This window comes from Hyla sarda, chromosome 3 (assembly GCF_029499605.1).
Source record: "Hyla sarda isolate aHylSar1 chromosome 3, aHylSar1.hap1, whole genome shotgun sequence".
Classification (NCBI taxonomy): domain Eukaryota; kingdom Metazoa; phylum Chordata; class Amphibia; order Anura; family Hylidae; genus Hyla; species Hyla sarda.
In genome coordinates this window covers 319862627-319884834 of record NC_079191.1, presented here as the reverse complement: position 1 = coordinate 319884834, position 22208 = coordinate 319862627, and the positions used below count along the sequence as shown (strand labels likewise).

Sequence of the window (22208 nt, the reverse complement as noted above, 5' to 3'; positions counted from 1 at the left end):
CTTTGTAAACGCACATGACCCCCGACTTCTATTCCAACCAAATTCTCTCTCCAAAAGCTCAATGGTGCTCTTTCTCTTCTGAGCATTGAAGTTTGCCCGCAGAGCACTTTACATCCACATATGGAGTATTTCCATACAAAATGGGGTTACAAATTTTGCAAGGCTTTTTCTCCTATTACCACTTGTGAAAATGAAAAATTTGGGGTAACACCAGCATTTTAGTGGAAAAAATTAAAATTTTCATTTACACATCCGACTTTACCAAAAAGTCATCAATCACCTGTGGGGTGTTAAGGCTCACTGTACCCCTTGTTACATGCCTTGAGGATTGTAGTTTCTCAAATAGTGTGCCATGTGTTTTTTTTTTCTGGTGTTCTGACACCATAGGAGGCTTCCTAAATGCAACACGCCCCCCAAAAACCATTTCAGCAAAATTCACTCTCCAAAATCCCATTGATGCTCCTTCTCTTCTCCTCTAGTGCACCCACAGAGCACTTTACATCCACATATGAGGTATTTCCTTACTCAAGTGAAATTGGGTTACAAATTTTGGGGGGATTTATCTCCTTTTGCCCTTTGTAAAATTTAAAAAAACTGGGTCTACAAGAACATGCGAGTGTAAAAAAACTAAGATTTTGAATTTTTTCCTTCACTTTGCTGCTATTCCTGTGAAACACCTAAAGGGTTAACACACTTTCTGAATGTCGTTTTGAATACTTTGAAATTGATGCTCAACTTTGAAGCCCTCTGGTATCTTCCAAAAGTAAAAACTAAAAGTCAACTTTATGATGCAAAAATAAAGTAGACATATTGTATATGTGAATCAATATATAATTTATTTGGGATGTCCATTTTCCTTGTAAGCAGAGAGTTTCAAAGTCAAAAAAATTCAAAATTTTCAAATGTGTCATCAAATTATACCACTAACATAAAGTAGAATATGTAATGGAAAAACAATCTCAGAATCAGGATGAAAAGTAAAAGCTTCCCAGAGTTATTAATGCTTAAAGTGACAGTGGTCAGATGTGCAAAAAACGCTCTGATCCTTAAGGTGAAAATGGGCTTGGTCCTTAAAGGGTTACTCCGCTACCCAGCGTCCGAAACATTGAGTTCCGAACGCTGTGTGCTGGCTTCCGTGTTCACGCACACCCCCTCGTGACGTCACGCTCCGTCGAGTGACGTCACGTCCCGCCCCCTCAATGCAAGTCTACCCCTATCATGAGAGAGCCACTCGCGGAAGATGGACCTCTGTCCGAAACGGTCGTAGGGGTGGACGTCTCCTGGCTACACTTTTCGCCTATACATGTGGGTATCTGACTTTTCGCTCTGCTGCTGGCTCATTTGTAGCTCCATGTACTTATATGCACCTGCACTTTATTTGTAGCGCATAGTGTAATCTGCTGATACCAAGTATACGTGCACTTATATCTATGCTATGTCAGTGATTTGTACGCCCTTACATATGGGGCCAGCATTATTTTGTACCACCTTTTAATATTTATGTCATATGTTTTCAACAATAAGCATTGTTATTTTTTCCTGCCACGCCCCCTCCCATAGGCTGGCGGAGCGTGACATCACATGGGGGCAGAGCCGTGTTGTCAAGATACTCCGCCCCTGTGATCATGATTCATCAGACCCGGAGCGATGTTTGCTCTGAAGTCTGATGATAGCGGGGTGCTGCATGAAAGGAGGCGATCAGGCAATTTATCCCCTATCCTTTGTATAGGGGATAAGATGTCTTAGGGCCGAAGTACCCCTTTAACTATGTCTGTCCATTAAATTTGGAGCTCTATGGAATTATTCAGTACGTATTGTGGGTTGCAAAAATAAAATGGAAATGTTAATTTAAATAGCAAAAGTATATGCTTGTGATATTATTTAAGAATATATTATTGCTCTAGTAAAAGCAGGAGGGAGAATTGAAGATTTTCCTAAACCAGTTAACGGAAAATATAGATTTTATGAAAGACAGGAGGCGAGCATTATATGCAATATCTTTCTTTACTGCAAACACATAGCAGCCCAAGAACGTAATATTCAAGTAATACAGAGAAAAAACTTTGATAACACACGCAGGTGTCAGGTAAGCACACACAAACATGCTGTCACAACAGGTATCCAATAGGTGTGTATCCCAGGTTATATAAGGACCCATTGACTGTCATTAGTCCTCTTTCTTTGTGTGACCCGAAATAAAAGTACAACCAGTTCAACTTGAAGGAGAATCCAAAAACCTTGAAGACTACTGAAGAAGATACAGGTGAGAAGATGAAGGTGAAGCTGACGTTCTTCACGCAGTGAAATGTAGGTAGAATTGTAGAAACACCAGTAGTAGAATCCATGAACAAACGAGTGAGGTCCAGCATGTTCCGAAGTCAAATTTCTTAATATGCTGAAACGACAAAATTAGAAAAATAACAGGGATGGGAAATAGGGAGGGATAATGCTCGCCTCCTGTCTTTCATAAAATCTATATTTTCCGTTAACTGGTTTAGGAAAATCTTCAATTTTATATCAGACAGGAGGCATTCGCATTATATGCAAGTTCAAAGCTACAATGCATAGAATAACATTGATAATACTAACAACTAAATTAAAGCATAGACATAGAAACATGAGATTCCGGTCTAAAGTAGAAGGTTTTAAAGGTAGACTCAGAAGACCAATCTGCAGCTTTGAGAAGGTCGGCAAGAGAGCCACCTGATTGTAAGAGTTTGGTGGAAACTGCTCCTCTAGTGGAATGGGCGCCAAAAAGAGAAATGTCTATGTGGGCAAAAGACATGACTTGTCTAACCCACCTAGCAAGGGTGGCAGAAGAAACCGGTAAATGCGGTTTGCAATAAGATATAAGGAGTTGAGAATAGGAACTATTCCTGATGGGAATTGTCTTAGCTTCATAAGACTTGAGACATCTGACCACACAGAGCTTATCATTGTGAGGAAAAGCCGGATAGAAAACTTCCTGAATGTTAGTTTTAGTTCTTCTGTTGATCTTAAACACAACACCTTGAGGGGAGAACTGGCGAAGAGATATATCAAGGGCCTTGACATCAGAAACTCTTTTGATGGAAATCAAACATAGAAGAGTAGTAAGTTTAAAAGAGAGGAGTTTAAGCGACAGGGCGTCATTATCTTCCCAAGAATTAAAGAGATTCAAGATCAAATTGACATCCCATGTAGAATGATATTTAGGTGCTGGGGGACGTTTAAGTCGAATACCTCTAAGTAGTTTACATACAATAGGGATTTGTCCAATGGGAATGGCGTTGACAAGTTCATGGTAAAAGGAAATTGCTGATCGATAAAGATTAATGGTGCGATAAGCCTTACCATCATCAAATAATTTAAATAAAAAGTTCAAGAAGTGGGGGAGAGGTGCACGAATGGGATCCAAGTGCCTTTGTGCGCACCAATCAGCCCAAAACTTCCAGGCTGATCGGTAAGCTGTCCTGGTGCCTGGAGCCCAGGCTTCGGAGAGGATAGTTCTAGTTGATGAAGAAATGTCTGGGTCAAAAGAGGTTGGCCCGAAATCAACCAAGCAACTAGAGGAAGTTGTTGTGATAGTATTAGCGGATGAGGGTTGTTGGAGGGATCTAATAGGAGGTCTTGTAATGGGGGAAGGATCCTGGGAAAATCCAGAACCATGCTGAGAATTTGTGGGAACCAAGATTGAGTCGGCCACCACGGAGTGATCAGGACTATTGTAGATTTGTGAAGGAGAGTTTGAATGAGAACTCTGGAAATCAGATTGAACGGGGGAAAGGCATATAAGGGTTGGTGAGGCCAAAATTGGAGAAGAGCATCTACTCCTAGTGCTTCTGGATCCGGACGCCAACTGAAGAACCGGGGAAGTTGGCGGTTGAGTCTGGACGCAAAGAGGTCCAGATAGAGGGGTCCCCAAAGAAGATTGAGTTGTTGAAATATTAGTGGATCCAATCTCCAGTCGCTGTAATCTGTAAGATAACGCGAGTTCCAATCCGCTACAGAATTGGATAATCCTGGAAGATATTCTGCTCTCAGGGTAATATCCCTGTCCAAACAAAAGTGCCAGAGTTCTTTTGCAATATTGACGAGCAGTTCTGATTTTGTCCCTCCTAATCGATTTATGTATTGGACAGCAGTTATGTTGTCCATGCGAAGGAGTACACAGCAATGGGACATGTCTCTTATGAAACTCTTCAGGGCGAAAAATCCCGCTTTGAGTTCTAGACAATTGATGTGAAGAACAGATTCTGTGGGAGACCATTTGCCTCCCGTAGAAAGGGATCCGAAACGGGCGCCCCAGCCAACCAGGCTGGCGTCCGATTCCAAGATGACATCTGGTCTGGAAAGAAAAATCGTCTTCCCATTCCATTCCTGGATATGATGGAGCCACCAGACCAATTCTTCTCTGGCTTCTGAGGATAATGGTATCTCGTCCGAATACCCAAGGCCCTGTTGAAGATGTTGGATTTTCAATCGTTGGAGGGCCCTGTAATGTAAGGGGGCAGGAAAAATGGCCTGAATTGAGGCTGATAAAAGACCGACTATCCGAGCAATGGCTCGTAGAGAAATAATATCCTTGTTCAGCAAAGAACGAATCTCCCTGCGAATAGTTTTTAACTTCTTCAAAGGGAGACTCAAAAGAGCCGAACGAGTATCTATCAAAAAGCCTAGAAATTCCATTTGTTGAGAGGGTATAAGAACAGATTTGTCGTAGTTGATCAGGAAGCCTAGATAAGATAAGAGAGATAGTGTCCAATTCATGTGGGAAAAAGCCTGGGCACGAGAGGAAGCCATAATCAAAATGTCGTCTAAGTAAATTATTAGACGAACGCCCCGAGATCGCAGAATGGCTATAACTGGTTTCATCAACTTGGTGAAGCACCAAGGGGCTGATGAAAGACCAAAAGGAAGGCAAGTAAACTGCCATTTCATGTTGTTCCAAATAAATTGGAGAAAAGATTGTGAAGATTGGTGAATAGGGACCGTAAGGTAAGCATCTTTCAGGTCTACTTTGATCAGCCAATCTTCTTGAAGAAGAAGATCCTTTAATAAATGTATTCCCTCCATTTTGAAATGACGGTAATACACAAAGTTGTTCAACAACTTGAGATTGATTACAGGTCTGTGACCTCCGTCTTTTTTCTTCACCAGAAAGAGGTTGCTCACAAAACCTGGTGAATCGAGGGGAATTTGGATAATAGCATTTTTTGAAACTAGCTCCTCGATTTCTGAATTGATAAGAAGTTGATCTACTTTTGAAAACTGTATGGGATGAGGAAAATGAGTCTGTATCGGAGGGGATATGAACTCTATTTGATAACCTTTCACAACTGAGAGGATCCAATGGTCGGAAGATACTGCATCCCAATTTTGGGAAAAAAGAAGGAGTCTTCCGCCCACTGGAGGATGGAAAGAAACTGGGTGACTTACCTGAAGGCCTGGATCTTTGGGCGCCTCTGAAGCCTCTTGCCCTCCATGGGCGTCCACGGGTAGGAAAGAATGGCTGTGGGTGGGTAACCGAAGGGGCAAATGATGATGACCTTTCTGGTTGAGGTTGGGGGCCTTTATATTGGTATTGGTATCTGTTTTGGTTACCTCGGCTGGGAAAACGGCCCCTGCTTTTCCCAGCCCTGCCAAAAAAACTTTTTTCAGATTAGATTGTGCCTTGTCGAGGCTTGAGAATAACCCTACATACTTAGATATCTCTTTTACAAAGTTATCTCCAAAAAGGAGTCCTTCAGTAGGGTTGGTGGACTCAGACGTGGCCAAATGAGTAAGCTGTGGATCCAGCTTCATTAATATGGACCTTCTCCTTTCTGTACAGAAGGCCTCATTTATATTTCCAAAAAGGCACATAGCCCTTTGGGCCCAACCCCTCATAGTGGGTATATCTATGGGGTTGCCAGAGGCTGCAGCCTCTTCTGTAATATCTATGATTTTGGCTATAGGTCCCAAGAGGTCCAGGAATTTATCCTGGCACGATCTGAAACTCCGGTCTATTCCCTTTTTGGGATTTTTTCCCGATTTCTGTAAATATTTAATTAAAATGGGATCTACTTCTGGAGTCTGGGAAGTGTCAACAGAAAGTGTGGGTCTTGGGCACTCTGCCCGTAATTTATTTCTATCCTTTTTGTCAAGACCCCTTTTTAGCCAGAAAGAAATAAATTTGTCAACCTGAGGGTTTGTAGACCCCTCACCTGACCTTGGGTGAGAAATTTGGGAAGGGTTAAAGAATGGTAACCCCAAAGAATCCAAAATGGTGGAATCTGAGATTGAGGTGTCTCCATAATTGGTATTATCCTCACCCACATCATCTGGCTCAAAGGATTGATCCCCATTGTCAGAGGATTCTGAATCCTCATCAGAATCTGTCTCCTTAGACTCCGTAAAGGAGTCCGGTTTGGATCTTTTAGAGGCCCTTTCTTCCCGTACGTCATACTCTTCCTCACGGGTGGAGGGTTTAGGATGCAAAGATTGAGCATCTGTATGGTGGCTGCAAGATGGGCGCAAGCCTGGAATGTGGTCTTGACCCCGCTGAAAGGATAAAACGGAAGGGTCGTCTTTATTTAGAGGCCTCTTAAAGGGTCGTTTTTTATGACTTTTATCAGTCTGCTGTTGCTGAGAGGAAAATTGGTTAATGGATCTAGCCACAGATAAAGCTAGAGTGTCCTGCATAGAAGCCATAGCCTCAGACACTGCACTTTTGACTGATCTGGCTACAGACTGGTCAACCAGTTCTTGAATTTCCATAGAAATTGTGCTTCTAGGATCTTTAGCAGTCATTTGATCAGATGACATAATTGTAATAGCAGAAAATATGCAGCAGATTTTTTAACCTACTATAATGGTTAAAGTAAAATAGCACCACTAGTGATAGGTGTAAACACACAATATATTATCAATATATCAGTGGTCTATAAAAATATCAATCAATATCTATATATAAATGTTAATTAATTAATCTATTAATAATGTGTTAATAAATGGGCTACTGAGAATAATGTATATATAGAAAAAACTTCTTTCCTGAGGGAAAAAATTTGACCAACTGTGTTGAATAGCTATGAAATGTACTGCAGTGTTCTGAAAAGAACGCTAGGCGGCAGTATAAGCTAATAATTATTGTTAGTCAGAGAAATTTTAGTCAGCCAATAGAACGGGAACCTGCTGAAAGACTGGTCGCGTCGCGAATGAAGTAAATGAGGGCGGGAACAACTGGTTGATCACCAACCAGAGGAGATATCGCGAGAACAGAGAAAAAAGAAGTACGTCATCAGGGAAATGGCCGTGACTGAGGAGAGAGAGCGGCGCGTGAGCGGAGTGTGGCGCGCGAATACAGCGCCGATACCTTAATGTGAGAACAAGGTAGGAAATAATAGGAGAATATAGAAAACTGAATATAATGAAATAACGATGAAAGCGGAGTATATGAAAACATAAACTAGAGATAAGGGGAGAAATATGTAATATGATAATTAATATAACAATTATATGAACCAAACTTAGTAATGAATAGTGACAATGAACGTAAATAAAGCACTCATCTGAACTGTCCGCGGAGCAGCAAAGAAAGAGGACTAATGACAGTCAATGGGTCCTTATATAACCTGGGATACACACCTATTGGATACCTGTTGTGACAGCATGTTTGTGTGTGCTTACCTGACACCTGCGTGTGTTATCAAAGTTTTTTCTCTGTATTACTTGAATATTACGTTCTTGGGCTGCTATGTGTTTGCAGTAAAGAAAGATATTGCATATAATGCGAATGCCTCCTGTCTGATATAAAATCGTAGTTTTCTAGTGTAAATCCACTTTAAAGTGTCTGGAGATCATCAGTTAAGATCACACTCCTGGAGCCAGATATAGAATATTTCCTGTGATATCACTGGCTGACATTTCAGGAGGCATATTTATCTTTCTGGCAAGATGACCCTATAAGTGATTTCCGCTCCACATGTATATTAATATGTATATGCATTGTGAATGATAATATCCTCTAACCGTGCATGTAGGTGATCTGCATAAACCTTAGCTGCTGCTAATGAAGTCAAGGGTCAGCTTGCTATACATTTGGAAAATCAGATCCATACTAGAGAAGTTCTAAAAAATCTCTCATATCTTATGTGTAAAGTCTAAACCTTTCTGAGTTTTCTTTATTAGGTTTTTGTGTCAAGATAAAGGACTTGTGAATGTTTCAAAGCAATGCAGTGCAGATAGAAAATAATGAGCAGCAGTATCAGCTCCAGAGGCTTTAACATGATAGGGAGAGAGGAAATTGTCTGGATGATTTGAATTGTTATGTACATATGAATCTATCCATTTAAATGTGTAGAAAACCAAAGCTAAACATCTTATTGTTATTCATGGATTATGATGAGGCACAGTAACTGTTTACATTTTTTCCTTATAGGCGGAGGTGTGCGCTGGAACAGTGGCTGAAGTCATCCAGTCTGTTGTGAATGGAGCCGATGGATGTGTTTTCTGCTTTGGTCATTCCAAGCTTGGTTAGTATTAAATAATCTGCTTCCATGTGACTCTAAGTGTAGAGTGGTCTAATGTTGTTAGTAAATCCAAATGATTAGAAGTAAGAAATGGCACTCACCATCATCCATGTTCTTCCTGTGGTCTGATTACCAGCGACCACAGGGCCGGCAGCGCGTGACGTCACACCTCCGCCCCCGTGTGACGTCACGCTCTGCCCCTCAATGCAAGTCTATGGAAGGGGGCGTGGCAGCTGTTACATATATACAGCAAACATTACTTACATAAATATTTGTATTTTGTACAGGGGCATAAACATTTGTTTAGCTGTTTCCAAAATATAAATAAATACAACTAAATAATGTACTTTTATTCTGAATACTGCACTGATGTCCCAACACCAGACCCTGTCTCGTTTCCCCCCCACTTCAACTTTGGCTTTTATTCCAATGCAGGCAGAAAGCTTCCCCTCCTCTCTGTATCAGTGATGCTGGAGGCTTACTGTGTAGTTCTGTTCAGTAGCTAAGCTAGCCCCATTACAATCATGACATGCAGAGACAGAGAAGGCTATGCCCCCTCAAGCATGTCACCAACACAAAGATGAGAGGGGGCTCTCTGTCCAAGTTGGAATGGATTGTGGAGAAGTGCTGAGCCCCTGAGACAGGGTTGTAAAAGTGCACTATTGGAAGTTTCAAAATGTACATTTAGGCAACAGACAAATAAATTGCATGTCCCTTTAAAACTGACTTAATGCACATATACTTTATAAACAAATACTTTTGTATGTATACCTTTTAATCTGTCTCCCAGGAAAGTCATACACTATGATCGGCAAAGATGACTCCATGCAGAATCTGGGCATTATCCCTTGTGCTATTTCATGGCTCTTTAAGTTGATCAATGAACGTAAGGAGAAGACTGGAGCTCGGTTCTCAGTTAGAGTGTCAGCAGTGGAAGTGTGTGGGAAGGAGGAGAACCTGAGAGACCTCTTATCAGAAGTGGCTACTGGCAGTCTTCAGGATGGTCAATCTCCTGGAGTCTACCTATGTGAGGATCCAATATGTGGCATGCAGGTAACTAGAGCATTTTCTTTACTTAGGTGTGACATATCATGTATAGAGAAAATCTATGGGTAGGCTTGATAAGCAGATGACATAGTAGTGGAAATCTGAGAGATATCAGTGGATATTATTGAGATAAATTCACTCCCATCATAAGACTTTGCCTGTGCTGCACCAGCTATGTGCCTGAACCATTAGACATATATCCAACATCCACAGTTTTAAACGTGCCCTCTCAGGCAGGCCTATATCATTCCCTATTTGGCCTCCCCTACTATCACTGCATTACATCCCCCCATCCCCCACTATTATTCATCAGTATCCACCTATGCTCTATGCACATTTGACATTATCAGATTGGCTAATGACCAGTTCACCCACTTTTATTTGTATTTCTATTTCTGAAAGATGGCTGTTCAGTTTATTAAATAAAGCACTTTCTGCTTTTTGTCTCAAACATATTTCCTCATAGACTGTAAGCTCTTGCGAGCATTATTTTATCTCTTTTAATACCTGGTGTGTAATTATGTATGTCTGATTTTTCTCCTTACATGTTCCCTCAGAATCAGAATTGTAAAGTGCTGCAGAACATTATATTATTATTAATTCTTATTTTCAGAGTTAGTTTTAGTCAAAACAAATTTGTGAAAATTAACATTAGGGCCTACTACCAGCGGCTGGCCACAAACTCAGCTCAGAAGGATCAGGCATGTTGGATTGCCACTGCCTGATCCTTTTGTTCTCTGAGAAATAATCTGCCCCAGAGGAACTTGACAGCAGCTTAATTCTCCACTGTCCATTCAGAGCACAAGATTGCTTAGACAAGTTAAGTATTTATGTGTATGGAGGCATCAGGAGAGATAGCTTTTGGCTGAAGGAATCTAGGCCCTGAATACATACATACATGTTTTTTGAATATACTTTAATGCATTTTTAGGACCCAACACATGCTTCACATGTGAGCTGAACGCATAAGGCTTCTTTTTACACTTGGGTGTAAGTTAAAACTGTATGGTTCTTCAATAATACTTTCCAGTGTATTAGCCCAGAAACAGGCTGTAAATTAAACACCAATAAACATTTAGCACTTTGTTGTTCGAGTGCAAAACCCTGTACTAATAGCCATACTATATGTAGTATAAGCAATACACAGTTTAGTAGATTGTATGACACCAAATCAACACAAACCATTGCATATTGTTGTATGATGAACCATGATAGTAAAACTATTACTGTAGTAATAAATTAGAAGCCTACCAGACACTAAAATCAATCATCCTGGTAGATAAGAAAGGTGGCAGCTCCAGGATATCTTTCAATAAGGGATGTCAAGTCAAAACATTGAAAAATATAAAACAATTAATTGGAGTTTGCATTTGTTCTATTGCATTATAAATCAGTATATACTATCCATGGGAGTCTGCTTTCTACTATATCTGATCTAGGGCAACCCCAGGATGCTGAAATTGAGTGATAGAAAAGAACTTAGCATAACTTTTCTAAATGAATAGTTTTTTGGAGTCTGTTTCAGCTTATTTAGATGATGCTAGAAACCAATGAGGTAAGAATTGATAAACACCTCACAATGTGTGGACAATTTCTCTAGAATTACTTTATAAGTACCGTATATTCCGGCGTATAAGACGACTTTTTAACCCCGGCTTTTTTTTTTCAGAAAAGTCGGGGGTCGTCTTTTACGCCGGGTATTGGGGTCAGGGATAGAAAAACCGGCTCCCATATGCGGGGGCCGGCCAGAGCAGATAAAAACTAATTACTGATACTAAAAACCAGGGTGTCTCCAGCTGTTGTGAAACTACAACTCCCAGCATGCCCGGACAGCCTTTGCCGGTCCGGGCATGCTGGTAGTTGTAGTTACACAACAGCTGGAGGCACCCTGGTTTTTAGTATCACGGGAGCAGATAATCATAGATTTTCCTATGCCGGACATCCCTGTGTCCCGAAAGATCTTTTTGGGACATAGGGATGTCTGCCGGTCACTCACCATTCCCCGACCGGCGCGCGTCCTCCTGCGGTCCTTCTCCACTTCTCCGCCTCTATGGTTGTACGCACGGGACATCAGTGACGTCTTCCTGCGACCATAGAGACGCAGGAGGACCGTAGGACCATCGCAGGAGGAGGCAAGCCGGCCGGGGCCTGGTGAGTGACCTGCGGCGCGTCATCTTCTTCAGTGATCCGGTCACCGCTCCTACAGGTAATCAGAACACTGTGGGGGCAGTACAGACATACAGCCTCCAGCCATACATTGTATATGGCTGGAGGCTGTATGTCTGTGAGGGTGGGGGGGGGGGGGGGACTGTCTACTAATGTGGGGGAGCTGCCTACTAATGTGGGGTAACTCCCGACCTAATGTGGGGTAACTCCTGATCTAATGTGGGGGAAGCTGCCTACTATTGTGGGGGAACTGTCGACCTAATGTGGGGGAACTGCTGACCTAATGTGGGGGGAGCTGCCTACTATTGTGGGGGAACTGCTGACCTAATGTGGGGGGGAACTGCTGACCTAATGTGGGGGGAACTGCTGACCTAATGTGGGGGGAGCTGCCTACTATTGTGGGGGAACTGCTGACCTAATGTGGAGGAGCTGCCTACTATTGTGGGGGAACTGCTGACCTAATGTGGGGGAACTACAACCTAATGTGGGGGAACTGCAACCTAATGTGGGGGAACTGCCTACTAATGTGAGGGAGTTGGCAACCCTAATGTGGGGGAACTGCCAACCTAATGTGGGGGAACTGCCAACCTAATGTGGGGGAACTGCCAACCTAATATGGGGGAACATGCTGCCTACCTAATGTGGGGGGAACTACAAGGTACTGTACATCGCGGTAGAAGGGGTAGTCTTATACGGCGAGTATATCCCAAACTCTATATTTTAACTGTAAAAGTTGGGGGTCGTCTTATACGCCCAGTCGTCTTATATGCCGGCATATACGGTATATAAATAGAGCAGGTTGAACTGATTCTGCCCAATCGTATTTAGAAAGTTTTCTTTTCTGCCGATACAAAGCTGTCTCTACAATTCTGAAACTATGTAATATAGTAGAAATAACTTGTGAATTGCTTCAACAACGTGTCCTCTGTGTCCAGTTGCAGAACCAAAGTGAGCTGAGGGCACCCACAGCTGAGAAAGCTGCCTTTTTCTTGGATGCTGCTATTGCCTCCCGCAAGTGCAGCCAACGGGACTGTGATGAGGATGACCACAGGAACTCTCACATGCTCTTTACCCTGCACATTTACCAGTATCGCATGGAGAAAAGTGGAAAAGGAGGCAGTAAGTATGAATGTCATTAAAAAAAGATAGGATCTAGCATAACTGACTGCAATTCACTTCATTTTTATATTTTTGGAGCACATCAGGCCACCCTTGGATCCAAGGATATCAATGAACATATAGAAAAAGACAAATACAACTTCCAGCTTCATAAAAACGCTGACTTTTATTAGGTTTCTTCTAAAAACATAGATCAAACCAACACATTTCAGACAATCCAGCGTCCTTATTGATGTTGATGCATCAAATGCGTTGGTTTCAGTTTGTCATTTTTATTTTATTTTTTTAAAGAAATAACTTTTATGGAGCTGTAAGCTGTATTTGTCTTTTTCTAAAATGATAAAACAATCTTTACCTTCCCACTCTTCTGCAAACTGTTCTATCTACATTCAATAACAATAAGAAAAGATTTAAAGAAGTGTGGTGGCATAGTATTTATGATACGGCAGTGAATGGGACATTGTACAACATGGGGTAAACTCTCCAAATAATCTCCAAATAATAAAGAGGTCAGTTGCTTAATGGCTTCGGTGATTTTTATGCTTATTCACAATTGGCACCCAAAGCCAAAAAAAATGATACATGTAAAAATATGTAGCCATTGAAAAGATAAGGATCCTATAGCAAAGATGCCATCATAATGCCAACATAGTAAATATAGTAAAATTAAGGATCAGATGCCCACAATCAAAGGAAAACAATGGGTCAGATACCCACTTTTATAGAGGAATGACAAATCTGAAATGTAAATAGTAATGGGGGGGACTTTATCATTATAGGTGTAGGTGAAGCATTTTTGTACACCTTTTTTGTGTGCTGCTAAAGTGTTAGTGCACAAAATGTATTAAATGATTGCAGGGCATTTGATAAATGTTGTGCAGGTCACATTTTCTGAAACTTCACATACACCAAAAAGCTAAGCTGGTGCTGGGCTGGGATATTTTTGAGCCTTTTACTTGGTTCTTCTGCAAAAATGTTCCCTTTTTTTTAAAGCCAAAGTTGATAAATTCATTGTCATAGCTGGTTAACAAAAAAGTGTAAACCAAAAAGTCACAAAAAATTGCCTGCGCTAAATGTGTGACAAATGTACACACAAAACTGCTCTAAAGACAATGATAAATGCCCCCTAATATTCCTACCACCATAAGTGACATTGAGACCTCTCCCTGGTTATAGCCATCTAAATATACAGCATTATAAACAGTATTGATCTTGAGTTCTTTGTCTGGAATATATTAACCAACATCATTGTATAGATTCATCAGTGAGTGGTCAGTGAAATTCAGCAAGATATATAATCAGCATATATTAGGAGCCCTGCATATGAACCGAGCTTGATCAAAAGTGACAAGACGTAAACCAAAGACTAGAAGATTTGAACAAAAGCAATTTTAACAGAAGGGAGCAGTAAGAGTTCACGCTCAGCTGTATGCTGGATGGATTTATTTTCCAGCTGATTGATGACAACCAAGTACAAGGAGAAAACAGGAAAATTGTTCGTTTCCATCTAACTCTCAACTGGCAAAGTCATGTAGTGTAGTCCCTATTCGATAGAGGAAAGCCAATGAATGATGGATCTTAGAGTGTAGCGCAAATAAAGGATTTTATGTAAGGGCGAAAAGTAAAGCAGGCATTTTACATAATAAATGCATGAATAACAAGATGACATACATAGCCCTTTTCTGATTTCAAGAGTTGGTTGAGGATTTGGGTTTTCCATTATCGCATCCTTCCTGTATCTGTTTTAATGTAAACATATTGCTGTTTATTTGCATATTGTATTGTTGTGCATCGTTCTAAAACTTACAGAGACTAAAATCAGATTTAGTTCACTTTTTAATGCCCTAAATAATCCTAATGAACTTGGCTTTGTGTGAATGTGTCACTTTGCAGCTGTGAATATTCTATTGAGATTTGCCCTTATGTAGGGAACAATGCACTCCCGCTAGATAATGTTATTAGGTTTGTGGCTTAAGCAGATGGCAACATACAGTAGGAAGGGAAGCCAATGTACAATCAGTTGTTTAGCTGGATAGTCTAGTCGTGTCTGAAAGATGCTATAGCAATTTATTTAGACAAATAGTCTCTGTCCATTTTCCATTGAAAGCCTTAATTTCCCTCTATCTATGCTGTGTGAATCAATAGTTCAGATCATTTAACACTTTGCAATGTACAAATAACTCAAGGGAACTGTCTTTTCTATAACATATGTTCTAAACGTTATATTGTGAGCTCTTGAAGTTGGAGGGTAAACAGTTTTAAGGGACAAAATGTCTTATAAATTCATAAATGACTTTGGATACATTTAGAACAACAGTTTTTTAAGGCTCTCTAAAGCTACAAACAGACACACTTTTGTTTGGTGTTTATTATAGTGTGTCTTAGTGTCTTAGCATTTTTTAATTGATGTTTTTTCCCAACTTTTTTCTCATTACAAGTCATGTGATTCTTTCACTACGTGATTCGAGGATTTCTTTTAAAACATCAACATACCTGCGTACGTGGCATTTTTTCTGGTATTTTTTCCTTCTATAGAAGTCTGTGGAAGGAAACAATTTCTTGAAAAAAAGCCATATCCAGAGCACGCTGAGATTTTGAAAAACTGTCATAACCCCCCCCCCCCCCCCAATAAAGGGTAAAAAAAAAAATATATAACATGTAGATATGGTTTTTCATATCTCCATATTGAATTTTTGCCCCAAAAAACACTATGCAGCGAATATAGTGTTTTTTGAGCATTTTATTTTACAAAAATGCTGTTTCCAACCTTACTCCCGTTTTTTTCACTTACAAAACATTATTGCGTTTGCCTCCTCTAGTCTATGCAGTGTGGAATTTGTAATAGCACTTTATCATAATCTTAGGGAAGGTGCTCGACTTCTTGATGGTTAACTGGCTTTCCTTTCTTTTGGCAGTGTCCGGAGGTCGCAGTCGATTGCACCTTATTGATTTGGGAAGCTGCGTAAAGGTGCAGAGTAAAAACAGAGATAGCAGCACAAGCTTGTGTCTCTCTTTGTCAGCACTTGGGAATGTCATCCTTGCATTGGTTAATGGAAGCAAGCACATCCCATACAAGTAAGCAACGTAAAATAATAATTATTGTTAAAAAGATTTAGTACACACTGAAATGTATATGTTATTACAAATGCAAATGTCAAGCCTGGACTATGCAGGCACTACAGCTTGGCTCCAATGGGACTGTAATGTTATCTCATGCACAGTAAATTAGTGGTTAAACAAATGAAAGGTGGAAAAAGGTGACCAGCACCCTCTATAAATTATAATTCTTCTATATCATTTTTGTATTCTCTTTTCTAAGATATCATATAGACCTCCTTTGGTCTTTGCTTCGTGCTGAGCAGAGGCTTCCAAAATGGAGCTAGAGCCCTGTGATCTGTCTCCAGGGGTCTTGTATTCAACAAAGCACAGCTCCTATAATGAATAGGATCATTGCAGGTTCCATGCTGAATAAAATAACCTAGGAAAGTGTGAAGTTCAATCTCCAACTCATGCAGCCACGACTGTAGGCGGTCTAAGCTGTAATATCTCAGAAAAGAAGATTACGTTTATTATTTATATGCCAAAATCTAAATTTGTATTAAGACCTGACTTTTTTTTCCCTTTAAAATAGTTTTTATTAACTTTTCAAACACAGAAGGGTTACAGGAAGGGAAGAAAGGTTTGGGGTTACAAAATAAAACAAAGCATTCCACAATCATCCTAGGGAGATGGAGGTCTGACGTTCAATGCAGTGTGGACCATAATCAGTGGTATAAACAGATAAGTCATGTCTTTTTAATAATGGGTACTTTAAAGCAGTTTACAGGGGAAAAAACAACTAGTGTTGATTTAACTAGAAAGTTATACAGATTTGTAAATTACATCTAAACCCCCCCCCCCCCCCCAGATCTTTCAGTACTTATCAGAGTTTGTATGCCCTGAAAGTTACATAGTTCAGGCTGAAAAAAGTTCATCTTATAACATAACCCTACTGTGTTGATCCAGAGGAAGGCAAAAAGAAAACAATGAGGTTATAGCCAATTGCTGCATACTAGGGGGGGAAATTCCATCCTACTCCAAATATGGTAATCAGAACAATTGTAAACCTGGAACAACATTCTATCTCCATAAGTCTAGTATCCATAGAAAAACATCCAGGCCCCCCTTGAACTTGTTTATTGAGTCAGCCATTACTGTGATGATGAAACCTTCTTCCCTCCATATGTTGAGGATGCCCCCTTGTCATGGTTACTGGCATAGATAAAGAGATCACTAGAAAGATCTTTGTCCATTCATATATTTGTATATTTTGATCAGATCGCCCCTAAGACGTTTTTTTCCCCCAGACTAAATAACCACAAACTTGATAAACTTTCTTGGTACTGTAATCCTCCCATACTATTAATTATTTGGCGCCCTCCTCTGCACCTGCTTCAGTTCAGCCATGTCCTTTATATACAGTGGGGCAAAAAAGTATTTAGTCAGCCACCAATTTTTTAAGTTCTCCCACTTAAAAAGATGAGAGAGGCCTGTAATTTTTATCATAGGTATACCTCAACTATGAGAGACACAATGAGAAAAAAAAATCCATAAAATCACATTTTCAGATTTTTAAAGAATTTATTTGCAAATTATGATGGAAAATAAGTATTTGGTCACCTACAAACATGCAAGATTTCTGGCTCTCACAGGATACTTGTAACTTCTTCTTTAAGAGTCTCCTCTGTACTCCACTCATTACCTGTATTAATGGCACCTGTTTGAACTTGTTTTTAATATAAAAGACACCTGTCCACAACCTCAAACAGTCACACTCCAAGCTCCACTATGGCCCAGACCAAAGAGCTGTCGAAGGACACCAGAAACAAAATTGTAGACCTGCACCAGGCTAGGAAGCCTGAATCTGCATTAGGCAAGCAGCTTTGTGTGAAGAAATCAACTGTGGGAGCAATTATTAGAAAATGGAAGACACTGATAATCTCCCTCAATCTGGGGCTCGACGTAAGATCTCACCCCGTGGTGTCAAAAGGATCACAAGAACAGTGAGCAAAATTCCCAGAACCACACAGGGGGACCTAGTGAATGACCTGCAGAGAGCTGGGACCAAAGTAACAAAGGCTACCATCAGTAACACACTACACTGCCAGGGACTCAAATCATGCAATGCCAGACGTGTCCTCCTTCTTAAGCCAGTGCATGTCCGGGCCTGTCTGAAGTTTGCTAGAGAGCATTTGGATGATCCAGAAGAGTATTGGGAGAATGTCATATGGTCAGATGAAACCAAAGTAGAACTTTTTTGTAAAAACTCACGTCGTGTATGAGGAGAAAGAATGCTGAGTTGCATCCAAAGAACACCATACCTACTGTGAAGCATGGGGGTGGAAACATCATGCTTTGGGGCTTTTTTTCTGGAAAGGGACCAGGAAGACTGATCCGTGTAAAGGAAAGAATGAATGGGGCCATGTATCGTGAGATTTTGAGTGAAAACCTCCTTCCATCAGCAAGGGCATTGAAGATAAAACGTGTTTGGGTCTTTCAGCATGACAATGATCCCAAACACACTGGCCGGGCAATGAAGGAGTGGCTTCGTAAGAAGCATTTCAAGGTCCTGGAGTGGCCTAGCCAGTCTCCCGATCGCAACCCTATAGAACACCTTTGGAGTGGTGCCCAGCGACAGCTCCAAAACATCACTGCTCTAGAGGAGATCTGCATGGAGGAATGGGCCAAAATACCAGCAACAGTGTGTGAAAACCTTGTGAAGACTTACTGAAAACATTTGCCCTCTGTCATTGCCAACAAGGGGTATATAACAAAGTATTGAGATGAACTTTTGTTATTGACCAAATACTTATTTTCCACCATAATTTGCTAATAAATTCTTTAAAAATCAGACAATGTGATTTTATGGATTTTTTTTTCTCATTATGTCTCTCATAGTTTAGGTATACCTATGATGGAAATTACCGGCCTCTCTTATCTTTTTAAGTGGGAGAACTTGCACAATTGGTGGCTGACAAAATACTTTTTTGCCCCACTGTATACAGGCACACAAAATTGGACACAATACTCCATATGCAGTCTGACTAGTGATTTGTATAGAGACAAAGCTATGGTCTTGCTAGGAGACTCCATGCCTCTCTTGATACATCCCATGACTGGGATCCCATGACTGGTCAATAAAGTTGAGCTTACTGTCCATCAGTACCCCTCGAGTCATTTTCTGTAATAGTTTTACCTGATGTTTTATCATTTAGCACACAATTGTATGTTTTACACACAGGACATGTTTTACATGTCCTGAATTCATAACCTTACATTTCTCCACAATAAACTTGATTTTCTATATCTGTACCCAGCTTCCTCAGATCCCTCTGTTATACTATATTATCCTTCTTTGTGGTGATCACCTTAGAAATTCTACTCTGTAATACCTCTACAAGGTCATTAACCTCTTACGGATGCAGGGCATACAGGTACGACCTCACGTCCTGGTACTTAAGGACGCAGGGCGTACCTGTACCTGGTACTGTTACCAGAGTTTGAAGCGTGCTCACAAGCTGAGCACGCTTCAAACCTGGTGGGTCCCGAGTGCTGTCAGCAGCCAGGACCCAAGGTTAATGCCGGGCACTGCTGATCGGGCCGATGCCCGGCATTAACCCTTCAGACGCCGCAATCAAAGTTGATCACGGCGACTAAACCAAGAGTATCAGAGCACCGATAACACTAATCAATGCCATGCTATGGCATAGCATTAAACAGTATATGCAATCAAAAGATTGCATGGTATAGCCCCCAAGTTAAGTTTATAAATGTGAATTAACCCCTTCCATAAAAAAAAGTGTGAATCACCCCCCTTTAATAAGTAATGTAATAAAAATACAAATAATCATATGTGGTACCGCTGCGTGCATAAATGTCCAAACTATTAAAATATAAGGTTAGCTAAACCCCACGGTCGATGGTGTACACTTAAAAAATACCAAAGTCCAAAAATTAGAATTTTTGGTCACTTCATATACCATAAAAAATAATAAAAAGCAATCAAAAATTCCCATCAAAACAAAAATGGTACAGATAAAAACTACAGACTACGGCACAAAAAATTGGCCCTCATAGAGCTCCGTATGTGGAAAAAAAAAAGTTATAGGGGTCAGAAGTTGACAATTTTAAACATACTAATTTTTGTGCATGTAGGTATAATTTTTTTTTGAGTAGTAAAATAAAACTTACATAAATAAGGTGTCATTTTTACCGAAAAGTGCACTGTGTAGAAACGGAATAATATACAGCCCCTAAAAAGTACTTGAAGGATAAAACATTTTTTATAGAAGTGATTTACAAATCTGTTTAACTTTCTGGCACCGGTTGATTAAAAAAAAAAAAAAAAAAAGTTTTTTACGGGAGTACCCCTTTAAGGCCAAAATGGGCTGGGTCCTTAAACCCTTAAGGACCCAGTGCGTATGGGTGCGCCCTAGCTTCCTGGTAGTTAAAGACCCAGGGCGTACCTGTACACCCGTGGGAATTCCACACGCCAGGTGGGGACCGCCGGGTGGGGACTGAACCGGGATGCCTGCTGAAATCATTCAGCAGGCATCCCGTGCAAATGCCCAGGGGGTCCTGAGAACCCCCCATGTCGGCGATCGCCGCCAATTGCCGGTCAATTCAGACTGGCGATTTGTGGTGATTCCGGGTCAATCGGGTCTCTGGTGACCCGGAAAAAAAAGGTGAATGGAGCTGTCCGAGACACGGGTGCCACCTCACTATCACGTGATTGATCAGTTGGAACGACCGATCAATCACTGTCCTTCTGGGCGGTGATCGGAGCCAGTGGGGGGTCTCCAACCTTTCCCTGGTACGGTGGGGGTCCCCCTCCCCCTCAGGAGCGCCGGTGGGGGTCCCGGTGGCAGGCAGCGGTGATGGTCCTGGCAGGATACAGGAGGAGGTGAGGCCTGTTCACCTCCTGCTGTTGCTTAGCAACAACTCTCAGCATGCACAGCCAAAGGGCATGCTGGGAGTTGTAGTTTTGCAAGAGCTGGAGTTCCAACTAACACTCCCAGCATGCCCTTTGGTAGTCTGTGCATGCTGGGGGTTGTAGTTATGCAACAGCTGGAGGCACATTTTTTCTATGAAAAAGTGGGCATCCAGCTGTTGCATAACTACAACTCCCAGCATGCACAGACTACCAAAGGGCATGCTGGGAGTTGTAGCAGTGTGCCTCCAGCTGTTGCAAAACTACAACTCTCAGCATGCCCCTCGACTGTCAATGTATGCTGAGTGTTGCAGTTTTGCAACAGCTGGAGACACATTGGTTGTGGAACAGAGTTTGTGTCCTAACTCAGTGTTTCACAACCGGTGTTCCTCCAGCTGTGTCAAAAATACAACTCCCAGCAAGCATGGTCTGTCAGTGCATGCTGGGAGTTGTAGTTTTGCAACAGCTGGAGGTCCCCCCCCCCCCCCACAGGGTACATTCACACGGGCGGGTTTACAGCGTGTTTTCTGCTGCAAGTTTGAGATGCCGCAAATTTTTCCGCCACAGCTCAAACTCCCAACAAGAAACTCACTGTAAACCTGACCGTGTGAATGTACCCTAAAAACACTACACTACACTACACTACACAAAATAAAAAGTAAAACACTACATATACATATGCCCCTACACAGTCCCCTCCCCCCCCCCCCCCCCAGTAAAAAAAAAAAAGTCTTGTATGGCACTATTTCCAAAACGGAGCCTCCAGCTGTTGAAAAACAACAACTTCCAGTATTGCCGGACAGCCACTGACTGTCAAGGCATGCTGGGACTTTTGCAACAGCTGCAACACTGCCTCAAATGCGCATGGCGCTCTCTTGCTTTGAAGCCCTGTCGTATCAAGGAAATAGTTTAGGGCCACATATGGGGTATTTTCGTACTCTCACTCCTTAGCCTTGTTGTGCACCCGCAGATCACTTTACACCCACATATTGGGCATTTTCATACTCAGGAGAAATTGCGTTACAAATTTTGGGGGGCTTTTCTCCTTTTACCCCTTATGAAAAGGTAAAGTTGGGGTCTACACCAGCATGTTAGTGTAAAAAAATGCTGGTGTTGCGCCATACTTTTAATTTTCACAAGCGGTAAAAGGAGAAAAAGACCCCCAAAATTTGTAACGCACGGAAATACCCCATATGTGGGTGTAAAGTGATCTGCGGGTGCACAACAAGGCTCAGGAGTGAGAGCGCACTATGTACATTTGAGGTCTAAATTGGTGATTTGCACAGGGGTGGCTGATTTTACAGCGGTTCTGACATAAACACAAAACAATAAATACCCACATGTGACCCGATTTTGGAAACTACATTCCTCATGGAATGTAACAAGGGGTATAGTGAGCCTTAACACGGCACAGG

General features: G+C 41.3%; 1 protein-coding gene across 1 annotated transcript in view; it reads left to right on the top strand.

The window, feature by feature from the left end:
- The window catches only part of KIF26B (kinesin family member 26B), a 405428-nt gene that overhangs the window by 344303 nt on the left and 38917 nt on the right, over nucleotides 1-22208 (top strand). Inside the window, exons 7-10 of the mRNA XM_056567177.1 lie at nucleotides 8402-8495; nucleotides 9283-9545; nucleotides 12641-12824; nucleotides 15740-15899. Of these exons, the coding sequence (XP_056423152.1) occupies nucleotides 8402-8495; nucleotides 9283-9545; nucleotides 12641-12824; nucleotides 15740-15899 (701 nt within the window). The remainder of the gene's footprint in view (nucleotides 1-8401; nucleotides 8496-9282; nucleotides 9546-12640; nucleotides 12825-15739; nucleotides 15900-22208) is intronic.